The 17,695-nt window shown below is 36.8% G+C and overlaps 1 protein-coding gene across 2 annotated transcripts in view; it reads left to right on the top strand.

Moving 5' to 3' along the window:
• The window catches only part of CORIN (corin, serine peptidase), a 180,578-nt gene extending 163,133 nt beyond the window's left edge, over window positions 1-17,445 (top strand). For both annotated transcript variants that reach the window (XM_079713916.1, XM_079713915.1), the window contains 2 exons: window positions 1,903-2,036; window positions 17,062-17,445. In XM_079713916.1, coding sequence (XP_079570042.1) covers window positions 1,903-2,036; window positions 17,062-17,244 — 317 coding nt within the window. In that variant the 3' untranslated portion in view covers window positions 17,245-17,445. The remainder of the gene's footprint in view (window positions 1-1,902; window positions 2,037-17,061) is intronic.
• The last annotated feature ends 250 nt before the right edge of the window (window positions 17,446-17,695 follow it).

The following is a 17,695-nucleotide window of genomic DNA, read 5'->3' as shown; positions in this document are numbered from 1 at the left end:
CTCAGTCTTTCTCCAGGGAGCTGCTACTGATGTTTTAGAGCTGCCACGCAAGATGAGACCTGTCAGTCATCCTCCTTTGCATTGTTTCTATTGGTGATTTGCACTCACTTCAGGCAAAGTCACTCGGAGCCTCTGTCTAGCAGTTAGGTAGTTCCGCTTCTGCAGTCAAGCTGGATGGTCCTATTTCCAACTCTTTGTTATGATTTGGTCCTATCAACATCGGTAACACAACCTGTAAGTCTTTCTAGAAGGAAAACTGGTTAGCTATTTGCCTATTCAAATTAATTTAAATAGTTTGGGTTCTTAGATGATTTCAAAAAATAAAACATATAGAAATTTAAAAATTTGTACTGCTGACTCTCAGCCACCCATAAAGGACTCTCTCATTTTGCTTGACTTATTAAAAGTTTAGAATAAGAATTTAATCGATGAGATATTTTATTTAATGGTAGGCACTGACCATGCCAACTATATCAGGTATAGTACTGCAGCTCTCAGGGATGATGATATATATCTGTGTCCTGTTATCCGTCTTAGCAACTGCCAATTTAAAGGACAATTGTTTTTCTCGAAATTTAGTGAAGTTTTGAGCTAAGTTGTGTTTCTTTTCTATACGATCAACTGAGAATAAAAAGAAAAAAGTAAATAGACAGTAGTAAGTCAATGACTTCTGAAAAGCTAACATGTAAGAAATATGAAGGCAGTGTCAGACATATGATGTCACCATGCCTGCTAATCTTGGTTTTTAAAAGCTATAATTAGTTTTGTGATATATGAGAGCAGAATCTATATTGCCTCTACTTCTATTGTTCCCAATATCCACATTAAACTCAGAGTAATCATGTGACATGTGGCACACACCACGTATGTAATGTAGTAGGAAGAGCAAGGGTATGAGTTCATTGAAAAGATCTGATTGACACTGACTACACCACTTTCCAGCTTACTATAAAATGGAAAAAATAATAGCAACTGTCTAACTCACAGGATTATTGTAAAGATTTAAGAAAATAGGCCCAGAGAATGCTGAGTGCAGGAGCCTGGCCCACTGTGGGTACCCAGTAAACATTAGCGATGGTTCTTTTTACCATTCTTTCGACAACTTGGGGAACTTCCACTGTCTGCATTGCATTGATTTTTCCAAACGTATTGGAAAACGTATTCTTTCTTCCATTAAGGTACCCTGTACATGTACACTGCTTCACCATCACTATCTAAAAGGAGAACAGTGTGTATGTTTTGTAGAATGGCTGAACAATGAGAGATTCTTGCTGCTGGCTTTGAGAAATACATTGTTATTCTGTGAGAACTTTGGAGCAAGATGAAATTCACATGTTCTCTCTGCTGACACTAAGGGATGGCTTTTCCCTTTCAACATCTCTCTGATGCATCCCTTAGGATTAAAGGTTCTGACCTCAAATGATGGCTACTGTAGCACATGATGAGACACATTGTTCAAACCAAGGATAGGGCAACCCTTTCTCTGTTAGTCTGAACAGGCAGTCTGAACTTTAGCAGAGCAGGGCTCACATGTTGAGCTGTCACAGAGCTGGCAGCCTCCCACCTGGAGCAGAGCTCTGGCTTGATTATTTTCCTTTTCATGGCAGTAGCTATTGTTTATGTTGCTACACATAATAAGAGAGGGAAAGCATGAGCCAGGTTACTTAACCAGTCAGTGCCTCAATTTTCTCATTAACAAAATGAAGGGGTTTGATTAAATGATTGCTATCAGCACTTATAATTGGAAAATTCTGATGCCAAATGAGCTTCGTTTTTGAAATGACATTTTAAGAGCATGGTTTTCTTGATATAAAAATGTTATCATTTCATATTTGGCTAGCCTCATTTTTGAGTCATTTTACCCTCATATATTTTATTTCTTCTTCTTTTTAAAAAATCCAGTGCCTTTTAAGCTGCAAGAGGGAGAAGTCCGCATTATTTCTCTGGAGCAGTGTCAGTCCTACTTTGACACGAAGACCATCACCACCCGGATGATCTGTGCCGGCTATGAGTCTGGCACAGTTGACTCGTGCATGGTAAGTTGCTTTCTGGTTACCAAGGAGATTCAGTTCAGCAGTAGGTTCAATGGGTCCATATAAGTCCATTAGTATTCATGTGGCCCTTTGGGAACATTTTTTGAAAATAATTTATTACCAAATGTTTAATTATTCACAGGGTGTTTTCCTTTATTCAGGACCCAGGCAATGCCCTGAGTAACCTCCATGCCCCCCACTCAGGTTGCCTTCTGCTTTCTCACCTCCTGCATGGGGTCAGCACCCTGGGCCAGCAACAGGAGGAGAAGCAGTTGTTCTGGTCCATCTCCTTGGACCATTTTAGTGGCCAGGACAAGCAAGTTTCTGAGAGCAGCTAGTGGTAACCAGAGCTCCAACCAGGTTGCCTCAGGAAGCAGGGGACAGACACCAAGGGCATATTCAACCATTGGGGTGATGGCACTGAAACACATACAACACCCCAATCTCCAGGGTGTGTGACAGACCCACCTCCGTCTCAGGAGTTGGTCACACTGGCATTGTCTGGAGCTGCACGTGATTGCCAGCATGTCTTCGAATATCACTGAACACGACCTTTAGACTCAGGATTTCTGGTCACAACAGTTCATAAGAGTATGCTGACTTAGCAATGCAGGGAAGCATTTCTTTTTGAATTTTATGTATTTTTTTATACAGCAGGTTCTTATTAGTCATCCATTTTATACACATCAGTGTTCATCCCACCACCACTCCTCCCCGCCCCCCACCCCCGCAGGGAAGCATTTTTACTTAATAAACACTCATTGCATATTATACTGGACTGGCTCCCAGGGGAGGATGAAAAAGGGAGAGCACTTAAAGAAGCTTGTAACAGAGTGGGGAAGGCAGTTATTGCACTACAGTGCTATGAAAGATCTTTGTTATTTCACTGCTTTGGAGTAGATCAAATTGCCCCCAAGTTTTAGAATTGAAGAATAGATGCAACAGTGCTATTGCCCCTGACCCAACATAATAAAGTGACATTTTTCATTGTCCATTTCAGAATAGAAATGGCCTGGTGGTGATTTAGACAGTTGTCATGGCAAAGAGGGAGGCAGGCTCCCTTGAAGATTCAGTGAGTCGCCTTCCCTTCTGTCCTCTGGCCCCAAGTCATCCAGCTGAGGTGGGCAGTGATAGAGGAACCCCTGCCTTCCATTCAAGAGGCCTAGGTTTGATAGACCAAAGCCAAAAAAAAAAAAAAAAAAGTGACTAGGAGGCAGCATGGTGTCAGGGCTAGGACACATGATTTGCAACCTGAAAGGTCTGGGTTGGCTCCCATCTCTGGCAGTGAGAACAATGTGACCTGAAGAACTTATTTAACCTCTCTAGAATATTTTCTCCCAAGTAAGATGGGGCTGATTCTGTCTGATTTGCAGCGTATCTTTAGGATTAACTGGGTTAATGTCCCAATATTTTAACATATCTGTATATGACGTCTGGCACATGCCCTCAATGAATATCAACAATGTGAATGTTAACATCTACCAGTTAGTGCTTACTGTGTTCCAGGATCTCTTCTAAATACTTTCTGATAACTCACTTAATTCTCACAGTCATCTCTTGTGGCAGTATCTGTGTTTTTCCTATTTTACAGATCAAGAAAACAAGGGACCAGAGTTAAGTAATTTACCCCATATCACCCAGCATTAAGGTGGTAGAATGAAGATATGAATGTAGGCAGCCTGGCTTCAGAATTCAAGTGCTTGGTCACTTCACTATCCTAGAAGCAATGATTAATGTGAATACATTTCTCCCTGTTGCCAACATGATCTGGACGTGTACCAAAAACTAGTTCCTCTTCATCTCTTGGTAACTGCTAAAGGGAGGGGATAGAAGGTGATTCTTTAAAAGAGAAATGAAGGTCCAACACAGCCACAGGCATAGGCATGTTCATATCGTAATGTCTAATAGGAAACAGGTCCTGCCAACTTCTTTAGTGGTGGGAATTCCGCACTGTGGATATCTTAAATGCATACCAGATGCTAACACAACCCCAGGTAGAAAACAAAACACAAAACAAACAAAAGCTACTTTTTACCAAGTCTGGAGCAAGATTATGCACCAGAACCTCTCATTACCTTCCTTAATTGCATCAACAGGTCACCTTGGAAGCCATGGGTCCTTTGTTAAGGTCTAGAAATCATGGAACTCAGTATTGAAACCAAACATAAACTTTGGCCTAAAGCCCAATATTATGAAGAAGAAAAGAGGACCAGAAACCAGACAAACTGTACCTTTAGCTGTGTCCCCCTTTTGTTTTGAATTGATGCTTCTTCACCTCTTGTTTTCCAACTAACAAATGTCCACCTGCCTCATTAAGCCTAGCTCAAAACCCACTCTTATGGGGACCCTATGTTCCCCTCCAGCTGGAAGTAATCACTTGTTCCTTTGAAGACTCCTTTATTTATAGCCCTTAGATTTTGCTTTCATGTAAAGTTTTTCTCATTACTCAAGTGGAGTTTTGGCCCCTTGGGGACAAAAGTAGCTCTTTACTTGTGTAGACTGTAGCACAGAATCTTGCAAAAATTAGATGCTAAATAATTATGTGGCTAAGTTTCTGATCTGCAAGTGCAGAGATGCTGACCTGTAAATATCCCATTTTAATCACTCTCTGGCATAATAAGTAGCTCAACCTAAATAAGTCAGTATCTTAGTATTTCTTTTATATAAGAGGAGATGAAAAAATTGTGGAATATGTCTAATAAAATTGTTTCCAGTAAATTTTGCTTAAAAATCAATTAGGCTTTCAGACAGAACAGCTTAGCCTCTTGCAAAATCTATGCTTATTAGTTAGGTTTACAGCATTGGTAAGTTATGAATGCAATGTTCACCACTTGTAGGAAGTGGCATGATATATTCAAGGTCCTGAAAGGGAAAAACCTTCAACCTAGGATACTCTACCCAGCAAGATTATCATTTAGAATAGAATGAGAGATAAAGAATTTCTCAGACAAGAAAAAACTAAAAGAATAGAGCAACACTAAACCTACCCTAAAAGAAATATTGAAGGGTCTTCTCTAAATATTGAAGAAGAGGGTCTTCTTCTTTCTCTAGAAAAGAAGCAAGAATCTATTGGAAATGAAAATCACAATAGGAGAAGCAAATACGTAAAAGGATTGAAGATCACTTAAATAGGCCAGTACATAGATTAAAAAGCAAAAAAAAAATTTTTTTTGTAAAAGCAGTTATAAGTACAATGAACAGCAAAAGAATAAGTATGAAGATGTAAAATAGAACATCAAAAATCACAAAATATGGGAGAGTGGAGTATAAAAATCTTTTAGAATGTGTTTGAATTTGTATGACTAGCAGTTTAAAGATATAATAATGGGTCAACATACTTGAAATCCATAGTAATCAGAAATCAAAACACACAATAGGTCCACAAAAACCAGAAAGAAAGGAACTCAAGCATACTACAAAAGAAAATAATCAAACCACAAAAGGAAAAACAAAAAGAAGAAATGAACAAGGAAGAACTATAAAAACAACTGGAAAACAAGGTTTAAAATGGCAATAAGTACATACCTATCAATAATTATTTAATTTTTATTTTATATTGGTGTATAGTTGATTTACCATGTTGTATTAGTTTCAGGTATACAGCAGTGGTTCAGTTATACATATTCATATATCCATTCTTTTTCAGATTATTTTCCCGTATAGGTTATTATAGAATATTGAGTCAAGTTCCCTGTGCTATACAGTAGGTAGGTCCTTGTTGATGATCTGTTTTATATATATACTAATGTATATGCTAATCCCAACTTCATAATTTATCTACTCCCCACCCCCCCGACCTTTCCTCTTTGGTAACCATAAGTTTGTTTTCTAAGTCTATGGGTCTATTTCTGTTTTGTAAATAAGTTCATTTGTATCATCTTTTTAGGTTCCAAATATAGGTGATATCATATGATATTTGTCTTTCTCTTACTTCAGTTAGTATGATAATCTCCTAGTCCATCCATGTTGCTGCAAATGACATTATTTCATTCTTTTTAATGGCTGAGTAATATTCCACTATATATATATGTAGCACATCTCCTTTATCCATTCCTCTGCTGATGGGCATTTAGGTTGCTTCCATGTCTTGGCTATTGTAAATAGTGCAGCAATGAACATTGGGGTGCATGTATCTTTTCAAATTATGGTTTTCTCTGGACATTTGCCCAGAAATGGGATTGCTGGATCATAGGGTAGCTCTATTTTCAGTTTTTCAAGGAACCTCCATACTGTTCTCCATAGTGGTTGTACCAATTTATCTTCCCACCAACAGTGTAAGAGGGTTCCCTTTCCTCCACACCCTCTCCAGCATTTATTGCTTACGGACTTTTTGATGATGGCCATTCTGGCCAGTGTGTAGTGATACCTCATTGTAGTTTTGATTGGCATTTCTCTAATAATTAGTAATAATGAGCATCTTTTCACCTGCTTTTTGGCCATCTCTATGTATTCTTTGGAGAAATGTCTATTTAGATCTTCTGCCCATTTTTTTGATTGGGGTGTTTGTTTTTCTGATATTGAGCCACATGAGCTGTTTGTATATTTTGGAGATTAATCCTTGTTGGTCGCATCATTTGCAAATATTTTTACCCATTCTGTAGGTTGTCTTTTTGTTTGGTTGATGGTTTCCTTTGCTGTGCAAAAGCTTTTAAGTTTAATTAGGTCTCATTTGTTTATTTTTGTTTTTATATTCATTACTCTAGGAGGTAGATCCAAAAACATATTGCTGTGATTTATGTCAGAGAGTATTCTGCCTATGTTTTCCTGTAAGAGTTTTATAGTATCTGGTCTTACATTTAGATCTTTAATCCATTTTGAGTTTTTGTGTGTGGTGTTAGAGAATATTCTAATTTCATTCTTTTACATGTAGCAGTCCAGTCTTCTCAGCACCACTTATTGAAGAGGCTGTCTTTTCTCCATTGTATACTCTTGCTTCCTTTGTCATATATTAATTGAGCATAGGTGTGTGGGTTTATTTCTGGGCTTTCTATACTGTTCCATTGATTTATAAGTCTTTCGTTGTGCCAGTACCATACTGTTTTAATTACTGTAGCTTTATAGTATATTCTAAAGTGAGGGAGCCTAATTCCTCCAGCTCTGTTTTTCTTTCTCAAGATTGCTTTGGCTATATGGGGCCTTTTATGTTTCCGTACAAATTTTAAGATTTTTTTGTTCTAATTCTGTGAAAAATGCCATTGGTAATTTGATAGGGATTGCACTGAATCTATAGATTGCCTTGGGTAGTCTAGTCATTTTGACAGCATTGATTCTTCCAAGCCAAGAACATGGTGTATCTTTCCATCTGTTTGTGTCATCTTCGATTTCTTTCATCATCGTCTTATAATTTTCTCAATAGAGGTCTTTGGTCTCCTTAGGTAAGTTTATTCTTTTTGATGCAATGGGAAATGGGATTTTTCCATAATTTCTCTTTTTGATCTTTTGTTGATAATGCATAGAAGTTCAACAGATTTCTGTGTATTAATTTTGTATCCTGAAACTTTACCAAATTCATTGATGAGCTCTAGTAGTTTTCTGGTAGCATCTTTAGAATTTTCTATGTATAGTTATTATGGCATCTGCAAACAGTGATGGTTTTACTTTTTCTTTTCCAATTTGGATTCCTTTTATTTCTTTTTCTTCTCTGATTGCCATTGCTAGGACTTCCAAAACTATGTTGAATAAACATGGCAAGAGTAGGTATCCTTGTCTTGTTCCTGATCTTAGAGGACATACTTTCAACATCTCACTGATGAGTACAATGTTAGCTGTGGGCTTGTCATATATGGCCTTTATTATGTTGAGTTATGGTCCCTCTCTGCCCACTTTCTGGAGAGCTTTTTTTTTTTTTTATCATAAATGGGTGTTGAATTTTGTCAAAAGATTTTTCTGCACATACTGAGATGATCATATGGTTTTTATTCTTCAATTTGTTATTGTGGTGTATCACACGGATTGATTTGTGGATATTGAGAAATCCTTGCATTCCTGGGATAATTCCCACTTGATCACAGTGTATGATCCTTTTAATGTATTGTTGGATTTGGTCTGCTGGTATTCTGGTTGAGTATTTTTGGGTCTATGTTCAGTGATATTGGCCTGTAATTTCCTTTTATTTATTTATTTTTTGTGGTATCTTTGTCTGGTTTTGGTGTCAGGGTGATGGTGGCCTCATAGAATGAATTTGGGAGTGTTCTTTCCTCTGCAGTTTTTTGGAATAGTTTCAGAAGTATAGGTGTTAACTCTTCTCTAAACGTTTGATAGAATTTGCCTGTGAAGCCATCTGGTCCTGGGCTTTTGTTTGTTGGGAGTTTTTTCATCACAGTTTCAATATCAGTACTTGTGATTGGTCTATTCATATTTTCTATTTCTTCCTGGTTCAGTCTTGGAGGATTGTACCTTTCTAAGAATTTTTCCATTTCTTCTAGGCTGTCCATTTTATTGACATATAGTTGCTTGTAGTAGTCTCTTAGGATGCTTTGTATTTCTGTGGTGTCTGTTGTAACTTCTTTTTCATTTCTAATTTTGATTTAAGCCCCTTACCTTTTTTTTCTTGATGAGTCTAGCTAAATATTTATCAATTTTATCTTTTCGAAGAACCAGCTTTTAGTTTCATTGATCTTTTCCGTTGTTTTCTTCATCTCTATTTCATTTATTTCTGGTCTAATGATTTCTTTCCTTTTACTAACTTTAGGTTGTGTTTGTTTTCTCTTTCTCTAGTTGCTTTAGGTGTAAGGTTAGGTTGCTTATTTGAAAATTTTCTTGTTTCCTGAGGTAAGATTGTATTGCTATAAACTTCCCTATTAGAACTGCTTTTGCTGCATCCCAAAGGTTTTGGATCATTGTGTTTTCATTTTCATTTGTCTCTAGGTATTTTTTGATTTCCTCTTTGATTCCTTCGGTGGTCCATTGGTTGTTTAGTAACATATTGTTTAGCCTCCACGTGTTTGTGTTTTTTACAGTTTTTTTTTCTTGTAGTTGATATCTAATCTCAGAGTGTTGTGGTAAAAAATGATGCTTGATATAATTTCAATTTTCTTAAATTTACCTAGGTTTGCTTTGTGGCCCAGCACGTGATCTATCCTGGAGAATGTTCCATGTGCACTTGAGAAGAAAGTGTATTCAGCTGCTTTCAGATGGAATGCTCTCTAAATATCAATTAAGTCCACCTGGTCTAATGTGTCATTTAAGGTCTGTGTTTCCTTATGGATTTTCTGTCTGGAGGATCTGTCCATTGATGTAAGTGGGGTGTTAAAGTTCCCACTATTATTGTGTACTGTTGATTTCTCCTTTTACAGCTGTTAGCAGTTGCCTTATGTATTGAGGTGCTCCTATGTTGGGTGCATATATAATTGTTATATCTTCTTCTTGGATTGATCCCTTGATCATTCTGTAGTGTCCTTTTCTGTCTCTTCTAACAGTCTTTAAATTTTATTTTGTCTGATATGAGACTATTGCTACTCCAGCTTTGACTTCCATTTGCATGGAATAGCTTTTTCCATCCCCTCACTTTCATTCTGTATCTATCCCTAGATCTGAAGTGGGTCTCTTGTCAACAGCATATATTCAGGTCTCATTTTTGTATACATTCAGCCAGTCTGTGTCTTTTGGTTGGAGCATTTAATCCATTTACATTTAAGGTAATTATCAATATATGTATTCTTACTGCCATTTTAATTGTTTATGATTTGTTTCTGTAGGTCTTTTTTTCCTTCCCTCCCTCTTTTGTTCTCTTGTGATTTGATGACTATCTTTAGAGTTGTATTTGGATTGCTTTTTCTTTTTTTGTGTGTGTATCTATTGTAGATTTTTGGTTTGTGGTTACCATGAGGTTTTTAAAAAAACTTTTAATTTTATATTGGAGTATAGTTGATTTACAATGTTAGTTTCAGGTGTAGGGCAAAGTGATTCAGTCATACATATATCTAATCTTTTTCAAATTATTTTCCCATTTAGGTCATTACAGAATATTGAGTAGAGTTCCTTGTGCTATACAGTAGGTTCTCATTAGTTATCTATTTTAAATATAGTAGTGTGTATGTCAATCCCAAACTTCCAATTTATCCCTCCCCCCCAACATTTCCCCTTTAGTAACCAAAAGTTTCTTTTCTTAGTTTGTGAGTCTATTTCTGTTTTGTAAATAAGTTCATTTGTATCATTTTTCTATGATTCCGCACATAAATGATGTCATATGATATTTGTCTTTCTCTGACTTCACTTAGTATGATAATCTCAGTGTCCATCCATGTTGCTGCCAATGGCATTATTTCATTCTTTTTAATGGCTGAGTAATATTCTATTGTATAGATATACCACATCTACTTTATGCATTCATCTGTTGATGGACATGTAGGTTGCTTCATGTCTTGACTATTGTAAACATTGCTGCAATGAACATTGTGCTGAATGTATCCTTTTGAATCAACCATGAGATTTTGATCTAGCAGTCTACATGTATAAAAGATTGATTTAAGTTGGTTTCTTAATTTCATATGCATTTCTAATATCCTACATTTGTATTCTCTTCTCATGATTACTGGTTTTGATATCATACCTGCAGGGAGATGATTTCCTACCTTTACTGTATGTTTGCCTTTCCTGGTGAGCTTTCCCATTCATAATTTTCTTGTTTCTAATTGTGGCCTTTTCTTTTCTGCCTAGAGAAGTTCCTTTAGCAGTTTGTTGGCATTTTGTTGTAAAGCTGGTTTGGTGGTGCTGAATTCTCTTAGCTGTTGCTTGTCTGTAAAGGTTTTGATTACTCCATCGAATCTGAACAAGAGCCTTCCTGGGTAGAGTATTCTTGGTTGTTGGTTTTTCCCTGTCATTACTTGAAATATATCATGCCAATCCCTTCTGGCCTGCAGTTTCTGCTGAAAAATCAGCTGATAACTATATGAAGATTTCCTTGTATGTTACTTGTTGCTTTTAATATTTTCTTTGTCTTTAGTTTTTGAAAATTTGATTGATTGATATGTGTCTTGGCATGTTCCTCCTTGGGTTTATCCTGTGTGGGCCTCTCTGTGCTTCCTGGACTTCAGTCCATGTTTCCGTTCCCATGTTAGGGAAGTTTTCGGCTATTATCTCTTCAAATATTTTCTCAGGCCCTTTCTCTCTCTCTTCTGGGACCCCTATGATGCAAAAGTTGGTGCATTTAATGTTGTCTCAGAGGTCTCTTAGACTGTCCTCATTTCATTTTTTTTTTTTCTTTATTCTGTTCTGGAGCAATGATTTCCACCAATCTGTCTTCCAGCTCATTTATTTGTTCTTCTGCTTCATTTATTCTATTGATTCCTTCTAGTGTATTTTTCATTTCAATTTTTGTGTTGTTCATCTGTTTGTTTGTTCTTTAAATCTCCGTTAATCATTTCTTGTATCTTCTCGGGCTGTGCCTCCATTATTTTTCCAAGATCTTGGATCACCTTTACTATCATTTCTCCGAATACTTTTTCAGGCAGATTGCCTATCTCCACTTCACTTACTTGTTCTTCTGGGGTTTTATTATCTTGTTCCTTGGTCTGGAACATATTTCTCTGCCATCTTGTCTAACTTTCTGTGTTTGTGGCCTTCATTTCTCAGGCTGCAGGTTTGTAGTTCCTCTTGCTTCTGGTGTCTGCCCCCTGGTGCGTGAGGTTGGTCCAGGGGCTTGTGCAGGCTTTCTGGTGGGAGGGCCTGGTGCCTGCACACTGGTGGATGGAGCTAGTTCTTGTCCCTCTGGTGGGCAGGGCTGTTTCAAGAGGTATGTTTAGAGGCAGCTGTGCATTCAGGATGACTTTAGGCAGCCTGTAAGTGGGGCTGTGTTGGTTGTTTGGCCTGAGGCATCCCAACACTGGACCTTGCAGGCTGTTGAGGGGGGCAGGTTTCAGTGCCAAAATGTTGACCTCCAGGAGAGCTCATGCCAATGAGTACTCCCTGGGGCCTCTGCCCCCAGTGAGCCACAGCTGACCCCCACTTCCCCAGGAGACCCTCCAAGATACACAGGTAGGTCTGGCCCAGGCTCTTATGGAGTCACTTCTTTGCCCTGGATCCCAGTGCACATGAAATCTTGTGTGTGCCCTCCAAGAGTGGAGTCTCTTTTTACCCCAGTCCTGTGGAGCTCCTGCACTTTGAAGGCCTTCTCATGCACTGCTGGCCTTCAAAGCCAAGTGCTCTGGGCTCTCCTCCTCCTGATGCCAGATCCCCAGGCTGGGGAGCCTGACGTGGGGCTCAGAACTCTCACTCCTGTGGGAGAACCTCTGTGATATAATTATTTTCCAGTTTTTGGGTCACCCACCCAGTGCGTATGGGATTTGATTTTATTGCAAATGTTCTCCTCCTACCATCTTGTTGTGGCTTCTTCTTTGGATGTAGAATATCTTCTTTGCTAGGTTCCAGTCTTTTCTGTCGATGGTTGTTCAGTGGTTGTGATTTTGGTGTTTTTGTGAGAGGAGGTGAGCTCAATTTCTTCTACTCCACCATCTTGTCTCCTCCCGTGTCAATTATTACCTTAAATGTCAATGGAGTAAATGATCCAATCAAAAGACAGAGTGAAAGATTGAATAAAAAACATGAACCTACAATATGCTGCCTAAAAATGTCTCACTTTAGGATGAAAGACAAACACAGACCGAAAGTGAGGGGATGGAAAAAATATTTCATGAAAATGGAAACAATAAGAAAGCCAGGGTAGAAATACTCATATCAGACAAAATAGACTTTAAAACAAAGGCCATAAAGAAAGACAAAGAAGTGTATCATATGATAAAGGGATCAATACTAAAAGAGGCTATTATACTGATTAACATATATGCACCCAATATAGGAGCACCTAAATATGTAAAAGAAATACTAATAGACATAAAGGGAGAAAGTGACTGGAATACAATAATAGTAGGAGATTTTAACACCCCAGTGACATCAATGGACAGATCATCCAGACAGAAAATCAGTAAGGCAACAGAGGTCCTAAATGACACAACAGACCAGTTGTACTTGTTTTCAAGCACACATGGAACATTCTCCAGGATAGACCACATACTAGGTCATGAAACAAGCCTCAACAAATTTAGAAATCATTTCAAGCATTTTTCCTGACCACAATGGTATGAAACTACCAGAGAAAGAAAAACAGGAAAAGAGTGAATACATGGAGACTAAACAACATGCCACTAAAAAAACCAATGGATCAATGATGAAATCAAATAAGCAATCGGAAAATGAGAACAAAACCTTACAAAATCTATGGGATGCAGCAAAAACAGTTCTAATAGGGAAGTTCATAGCAATAAGGCCTTCCTCAAGAGATAAGAAAAATCTCAAACAACCTAACCTACTAGCTAAATGAATTAGAAAAATAAGAACAAAAAAACCCTCACAGCAGAAGGAAGGAAATAATAAAGATTACAGAGGAAATAAATTAGAGATTAAGAAAACAATAGAAAAGATCAATAAAATCAAAACCAGGTTTTTTTAAAAGATAAAACTCAACAAACTTCTAGCCAGGCCCACCAAGAAGAAAACAGAGGATCCAAATAAACAAAATAAGAAATGAAAGAGGAGGAATAACAATTAATACCACAGAAATACAAAAAAAAAAATAAGACAATACTATGAAAAGTTATATGCCAACTAATTGCACAATCTAAAAGAAATGGACAAGTTTCTAGACACAGCCCACCAAAATGGAATCAAGAAGAAATAGATAATTTAAACAGATTGAGCACTGTAAGTGAAATAGAATCTGTAAAAGAAAACAAAACTCCCTGAAAACAAAAGTCCAGGACCTGATGGCTTCACTGGGGAATTCTACCAAACATACAAAGAAAAACTTATACCTATCCTTCTCAAACTCTATATAGAGAATCCTAAAGTCTCCACACAAAAATTATTAGAACTAATAAATGAATTCAGCAATGTAGCAGAATACAAGATTAATATACAGAAATCTGTTGCATTTCTTTACACTATGAAATATCAGAAAGAAAATTTAAAAATCCTTTTTAAAATCACATAAAAAATACCCAGGAATAAACTTAACTAATGAGGTAAAAGACCTTTATACTAAAAACTGTAAAACATTGTAAAGGCAACTGAAGGTGATTCAAGGAAATGGAAAGATATCCCATGCTCTTGGATTGGAAGAATTAGTATTATTAAACTGGCCATACTACCCAAAGCAATCTACAGATTTAATGCAATCCCTGTCAAAATACCATGACATTTTTTTCACATAACTAGAACAAGTAAACCTAAAATTTATGTGGAACCACAAAAGACCCAGAATTGCCAAAGCAGTCCTGAGGAAAAAGAAAAAAGCTTGGAGGCATAACCCTTCCAGACTTCAGACTATACTACAAAGTTACAGTAATCAAAATAGCTTGGTATTGGCACAAAGACAGACCTATGGATCAATGGAACAGGATAGAGAGGCCAGAAATAAACCCAAACACTTATGGTCAATTAATCTATGACAAAGGAGGCAAGAATACAATGCAGAAAAGACAATCTCTTCAAAAAGTGGTGTTGGGAAAGCTGGACAGCTACATGTAAATCATACCTTATAGAAAAATAAATTCAAAGTGGTTTAAAGGACTAAATGTTAAGACATACCATAAAACTCGTAGAAGATTACATAGACAAAACATTCTCTGCTATACATTGTAGCAAGATTTTCTTAGATCAGTCTCCCAAGGCAAAAGAAATAAAAGCAAAAATAAACAAATGGGAGCAAATCAAACTTAAAGCTTTTCCACCTCAAAGGAAACCATCAACAAAACAAAAAAACAACCTACAGAATGGGAGGAAATAATTGCAAATGATGTGACTGACAAGGGGTTAATATCCAAAATATACAAACAGCTCATACAATTCAATATTGAAAAAACAAACAACCCAGTGGGCAGAAAACCTAAATAGACATTTCTCCAAAAACGACATACAGATGGTCAACAGGCACATGAGAACGTGCTTAACACTGCTAATTATTAGGGAAATACAAATCAAAACCATAATGATGTATCACCTCACACTGGTCAGACTGGCTATCATCAAAAAGTCTGCAAATAATAAATGCTGGAGAGGGTGTGGAGAAAAGGGAACCCTTCTACACTGTTGGTGGGAATGTAAATTGGTGTAGCCAGTATAGAAAACAGTACAGAGGTTCCTTAAGAAACTAAAAATAGAGTTACCATATGATCCAGCAATCCCTCTCCTGGGCATATATCTGGAAAAGATGAAAACTCTAATTCGAAAAGATATATGCACCCCATTGTTCATAGCAGCACTATTTACAATAACTAAGACATGGAAACAACCCCAGTGCCCACCAACACCTGATTGGCTTAAGAAAATGTGGTACAATGGAATATTACTCAGCCAAAAAAAGAAATAATTCCATTTGCAGCAACATGGATGGACCTAGAGAATAGTATACTTAGTGAGGTCCAAGAAAAACAAATACTATATCACTTACATGTGAAATCTAAAAAATAATACAAATGGATCTACATATAAATAGAAACAGACTCACAGACATAGAAAACATACTTATAGTTAACAAAGGGGAAAGGGAGGGGGGAAAGGATAAATTAGGAGTATGGCACTAACAAACTACTATACATAAAGTAGATAAGCAACAAGGATTTACTGTATAGTGCAGGGAACTATATTCAATATCTTGTATTACCTATAATGGAAAATAACCTGAAGAAATATGTAACTGAATCACTTTGCTGTACACCTGAAACTAACATAATATTCTAAGTCAACTAAACGTCAGTTAAAAAAACAGATCACCACTTCTACAGAAGCATACAGCACAATCATAAAGTCAATTTTGTTTTAATAGCAGTTGTATTCAGTAGCATTTCTAAGAAACAAGATAACCTAGTAGTTATAAAGTTGGAGTCATGTGCCAGACTGCCTGGGTTTAACTCCTAGCTCTGCTAATGAACAAGTTATAAAACTGCTTCAGTTTTATCATCTCCAAAATAGATATAACAGTTATAATTATTATATATTTAAATAATTATATAAGTAATAACATGTAAATAATAATAATAATTATTATTAACCTGTAGGGATTTCATGAGGATTAAATGAACTAATACAGGGAAAATGTTTAGAAGAGCATCAATAAACATGATTTCTACTATTCCCTGACATTACAAAGTGGGAGGACCATAGATGTACTTCCAAGTGTGAAACTCTTGCAGGGCAACGAGTATTTGTAAATTTCTGCCATGAGTCCACATACTTACTTATTTTCTAGGGTATCAATCCTTCTCTTTTGAGGCCATGCAGGATACATCTCTCATTCTCATCTTTTCAGATATAGCAAACATTAGCATTTTTAAAGCCATAGCGTTTTTCTGTTAATTATATGTGGACAAAAAAACTGAGCAAAACTCGCCTGCAACACCTAAACTTAAATATCAAGAATGAAAACCACTACTATGCATGTGAAATAAAATGTAGGTTATAAATAAATAATGTTTTACTATAATTAATTCTTATGTGGTATTTTGTTTAAGCATGCTAATTTTTTTCTATTAAATACAGTAAATGGTCTTAGTGCATTCATTCACATAGCAAGAATCTTGAAAGTAATGAATTATTTTATTTTTCTAGCACTTTTTTTGTGGAAAAACTATCCTTGAGTGTTCCATTTTGGGTATATTCTACATTTATAAAATGGATCAAAATTAAAGAATGAAATCAATTATGAGACTCAGTTCTGATATGCTAAATTAAAAAAAAAGTTTGATATATTTTCATTAAGTGCAGGAAATGACAAAAAGTCCTCTGATTTCATGGAAAAAAAGAATATAGTCCTTTCCCAAGTCATTTCTATTCTTTTAAAGATCAAGATTTAAAATGTTCATTTGAAAGTTCTGTTTATGTAGTGGAAAGCTCTCAGGTTGACAATGAGAGCTTTGCTGAAATTTTTCAGGATATTGGTTAAACTGGGTTTGGCTTTATTTTACCCTCAGGATAGCATGGATGCCGTGAGGTCTCTGACATACCAGTGACTAACATCCACTGCTCTTCATTACAGGGTGACAGTGGTGGGCCTCTGGTTTGTGAGCGGCCTGGAGGACAGTGGACATTATTTGGCTTAACTTCATGGGGCTCTGTCTGCTTTTCCAAAGTCCTGGGACCTGGAGTTTATAGCAACGTGACATACTTTGTCAAATGGATTGAAAGACAAATATACATCCACAACTTTTTCCTAAACTAATTCCAAAGATGATCAGAGACTTTTACCAGCGACACTCAGAGCAAATAGCCTTCTTGATAGTGGAGGACTTCCTGCAGAGAGCTGTGTGGAAGCACTTTCATGGACAGTAATGCTCCGCAGTGCACTGCAAATGTTCATGTTTGTCTTGGTCTAATTTTATGCAGCTTTTTTTTTTTTAATTCTATTTTTCTCTTACATCAAGTTGAATGAAAATCTTTTAAAAACCAAAGCAAAACAGAGTTTGTTCTTTTGCCAGGCAGGCCTAACCTTAACTGTAACATGAAATGATCAACTCTGGAAAGAGAAGAGTGAGGGGACTAGGGTAACAGGTTAGAGAAAGTTCCCTTTTGTCCAGTCACAAAAAGGACATTGAGATCCAGGCTGACTAATCTTTGCCAGCTTTTGTTTCTCAAGCACAAGAGCATAATGGCAAATTACAATATTAACATTA

The sequence above is a fragment of the Hyperoodon ampullatus genome (genome assembly GCF_949752795.1).
Source record: "Hyperoodon ampullatus genome assembly, chromosome: 1".
NCBI lineage: Eukaryota > Metazoa > Chordata > Mammalia > Artiodactyla > Ziphiidae > Hyperoodon > Hyperoodon ampullatus.
Note: the sequence above shows the minus strand (reverse complement) of the source record. Positions and strands in the feature narration are given on the sequence as shown.